Raw genomic sequence first — 4,584 nt, forward strand, 5'->3', positions numbered from 1 at the left:
AGTTTCAGAGAAGGAAAGTTTATTCCAAGGAAGTAGATTATATCTGGTCTGCTGATTTGATTGAACTCAATAATGATAAGGGGTACAAGTATGCTTTAACCGTTATTGATTTGAGGAGTAGATATGTGTGGGTTGTCCCTTTAAAAAACAAAACAGGTAATACTCTTATGTTAGCTTTTCAACAGATATTTAATAAAAGTAAGAGAAAACCTAAAAAATTGTGGACTGATGAGGGTAGAGAGTTTTATAACAAGACATTTATGAATTTTCTAAAAAACAACAGTATTACTTTATACAGTACCTTTAATGAAGGGAAGGCAGTTGTTGTTGAACGTTTTAATCGTACCTTAAAAGAGAGACTATATAAAAAATTCACACAACTCGGTTCACAACAATGGTCATCTTTTATTCAGGATATTGTGGATAAGTATAATGACACGATTCACACGTCAACAAATATGAAACCATCAGAAACATTTACAAAATTAAAATATGAAAAAGAGATTAATGTCAGAAAACCTAAGTTCAAAGTTGGTGATATCGTAAGAATATATAGGTGGAAATCTCATTTTGAAAAGGGTTTTACTGAACGATGGATGAAAGAACTTTTTAAAATTGTTGATGTAATAGATACGGTTCCTTGGACTTATAAAATATATGATTTGGAAGGGGAAGAGATTTTAGGTTCATTTTATTCACAGGAATTACAAAAGACAAAACTAAGCAGATAATATCCATGGGAGCAATGGGTTGTCCCTTCACTCCCTCCGACTATACACCTTTGTGAACACTAGAGGAACAAGTCCGAGGTGTATTACAGTATATAATGTGTGTCAAGGGGGACGTTCTTAGATCTGTGAACCCCAAACACAGAATCCTCAACTGAATAGTCAAGGCTTAACTTTTGTTTGTTGGTGTGTGTGTGTGTGTGTGTGTGTGTGTGTGTGTGTGTGTGTGTGTGTGTGTGTGTGTGTGTGTGTGTGTGTGTGTGTCAAGGGGGACGTTCTTAGATCTGTGAACCCCAAATACAGAATCCTCAACTGAATAGTCAAGGCTTAACTTTTGTTTGTTGGTGTGTGTGTGTGTGTGTGTGTGTGTGTGTGTGTGTGTGTGTGTGTGTGTGTGGGTGTGTGTGTGTGTGTGTGTGTGTGTGTGTGTGTGTGTGTGTGAAGGGGGACGTTCTTAGATCTGTGAACCCCAAACACAGAATCCTCAACTGAATAGTCAAGGCTTAACTTTTTTTTGTTGGTGTGTGTGTGTGTGTGTGTGTGTGTGTGTGTGTGTGTGTGTGTGTGTGTGTGTGTGTGTGTGTGTGTGTGTGTGTGTGTGTGTGTGTGTGTGTGTGTGTGTGTCCCAACCCTCACATTCAAAATCTCAACCCCAACCCTCACATTCAAAATCTCAACCCCAACTCAATCCTCGCCAAACACAATGTCTTTTTCAAAATGAGATTTCCACCTATATATATATATATTTTTTTTCTCTTCTTCCAATTCTGTCTTTTAAGGCTTTCAGGTTTGATGATGTAGAAAGGGGGAGTAAGCCTGCACTTTCTTCCCAGAACGAACAATGTATTTTTTTTAATGTTTTTTTCTCTTCTTCCAATTCTGTCTTTTAAGGCTTTCAGGTTTGATGACGTAGAAAGGGGGAGTAAGCCTGCACTTTCTTCCCAGAACGAACAATGTATATTTTTTATGTTTTTTTCTCTTCTTCCAATTCTGTCTTTTAAAGCTTTCAGGTTTGATGACGTAGAAAGAGGGAATAAGAACTTTCTTGATAGGTTTAGATCCCAAAGAGTGGTAGCATTTCAAGTCTTCAAAATAAACCCAACTTTCCAAGTCTCCAAGGTATAACCACATTCCTGTTGAGTTTCCAAGATATGTATCACATTGTGAGTTATCAAGCCAGAACCCACATTTCAAGTCTCCAAAAATATAACCATCTATCCAAGACTCCAAGGTAGAATCACAATTTCCAGAAATATAGTGGGTTTCAGTGATAGATCTCACATAGTATAACTGTGGATCATCAAGGAAATCTCCATTTTTCCAATTTTTATGGGTTTCAGTGATAGATCTCACATAGTATAACTGTGGATCATCAAGCAAATCTCCATTTTTCCAATTTTGATGGGTTTCGGTGATAGATCTCACATAGTATAACTGTGGATCATCAAGGAAATCTCCATTTTTCCAATTTTTATGGGTTTCAGTGATAGATCTCACATAGTATAACTGTGGATCATCAAGGAAAACTCCATTTTTCAAAATGTCTGAAAATTGTGAGTCTCCAAGGTAAAACTTGTATTCTGGCTCATCAAGGTATAACTTGTTCAGGGGGTATTGTCTTGATAACTCACAATGAGTACTATTGTTGCAAAACTCTTTTTCAGGACTTTGCTGGTCTCCAAGGTATAACTCTTTGGTTGGATCATCAAGGACGAACTCGTTCTGTGGGTCTTGGTCGCTCATAAGGTCTTCAACCAAGTCAACAATATCGCTCCAAGTTGTAGCAAAAGCAGTATTTTCATTTTGTATTTCAGATACAATTTCCTGTGAGAGAAAATAATAATGTATTAATTAAGTTATTTAATTATTAAATGAGTATGCTTCAAACAAAGTTTGAAAATAGGAAAATAAAAATCTTACCTCAATGGATAAGAGGTTTGAATCCAGTTCATCAACTTGAAGGTTTAGTTCCATACAAGTCAGAGAGTTCCAAGGAACCCCAAAGTCATCCCACTCAAGGTCTTGGTCGCTCATAAGGTCTTCAACCAAGCCAACAATTTCCCCCCAAGTTGTAGCAAAAGCAGTATTTTCATTTTGTATTTCAGATACAATTTCCTGTGAGAGAAAATAATAATGTATTAATTAAGTTATTTAATTATTAAACGAGTCGATGTTTAAAAGGAACTAAAAATAGGAAAATAAAAATCTTACCTCAACAGATAAGAGGTTTGAATCCAGTTCATCAACTTGAAGGTTTAGTTCCATACAAGTCTGAGAGTTCCAGGCAAGCACACAGCACACCATTGCCAGCAAAAAAATGTTTAAAATGGAGCCTGGGCATGAGGCTTTTATAGGGAAAGACTGTTGGGTGTGGTTTCCTGTGGAAATTCCCTGGTGGAATTTCATAACATGCTGGAAACCATTTCATAACATGGAAACCATAGAAACTGAAACATGCTGGAATTTTCTTGTGATTTCTTTGTGAGTCAGAGATGAACTGGAAATGATGTAAGAGTAGGTGGGCGGGGCTTATAAAAGTGGGCGTGGCTTAGAAAAATACCTCATGAAAAGTGGGCGGAGCTTCGCAAAGTGGGCGGGGCTTAGAAAAAGTGGGCGTGGCTTAGAAAAAATACCTCACGAAAAGTGGGTGGAGCTTAGCAAAAGTGGGCGGGGCTTAAAGAAAAGTGGGCGGGGCTTATTGAATACCTTGTGGAAAGTGGGCGGGGCTTAGCAAAAGTGGGCGGGACTTAAAGAAAAGTGGGCGGGGCTTATTGAATACCTTGTGGAAAGTGGGCGGGGCTTAGCAAAAGTGGGCGGGGCTTAGCAAAAGTGGGCGGGGCTTAACAAAAAAATAACCTGTGGCTCAGGAGGTGGTCAAACAAGAGCATTAAGAGAAGTTTATCATTTCGTAATGGCACAAAAGGGGTATCTTAAAAAATATAAAGATTCAAATGTTTTGTTTTTCAATATTTTAGATGGGGATTATTGTGCAAAGAAAATTAAACTATTGAAGGAATTTGAGAATGAACAAATCTTTATAGGTTCAATGAGTGAGCTGTTCAACCCCCAGGTGTTCAATTCAATGAGGTTCAACCTCCAGGTTAAAAGGGGAGACAAATAAATATACCTTGGGGTAAAAAGGGGGTTTATTTTTAGGGAAAAAAAATAGGAATCGCTGAAAATCCCCCATTCATTTACATAGGGAAAAGTGAGCCAGAATCAGTATATTCACCCTACATATATATATATATATATATATATATATATATATATATATATATATATATATCTACACATATATACATATATATATATATATATATATATATATATATATATATATATATATATATATATATATATATATATATACATATATATATATATATATATATATATATATATATATATATATATATATATATACATATATATATATATATATATATATATATATATATACATATATATATATATATATATATATATATATATATATATATCTATACATATATATATATCTATACATATATATATATATACATATATCTATACATATATATATATATATATATATATATATATATATATATATATATATATATATATATATATATATCTATACATATATATATATATATATATATATATATATATATATATATATATATATATATATATATACATATATATATCTATACATATATATATATATATATATATATACATATATATATATATATATATATATATATATATATATATATACATATATATATATATATACATATATATATATATATATATATATACATATATATATATATATATATATATATATATATATATATATATA

The 4,584-nt window shown here is 33.1% G+C and overlaps 1 protein-coding gene across 1 annotated transcript; it reads right to left on the minus strand.

The window, feature by feature from the left end:
* Positions 1 to 1,101: 1,101 nt before the first annotated feature.
* LOC147015174 (uncharacterized) lies at positions 1,102 to 3,880 on the minus strand. The gene is made up of 2 exons (XM_085849707.1): positions 2,649 to 3,880; positions 1,102 to 2,552 (listed from the first exon to the last, which is right to left on the minus strand). The coding sequence occupies exons 1-2, from the start codon at positions 2,760 to 2,762 to the stop codon at positions 1,581 to 1,583; spliced, it is 1,086 nt and encodes a 361-aa protein (XP_085705833.1). The 5' UTR covers positions 2,763 to 3,880; the 3' UTR covers positions 1,102 to 1,580.
* Between the last annotated feature and the right edge of the window lie 704 nt (positions 3,881 to 4,584).

This window comes from Eptatretus burgeri, chromosome 12 (genome assembly GCF_056783735.1).
Source record: "Eptatretus burgeri isolate ZD-2024b chromosome 12, Ebu_testis_v1, whole genome shotgun sequence".
In the NCBI taxonomy this organism is placed as follows: domain Eukaryota; kingdom Metazoa; phylum Chordata; class Myxini; order Myxiniformes; family Myxinidae; genus Eptatretus; species Eptatretus burgeri.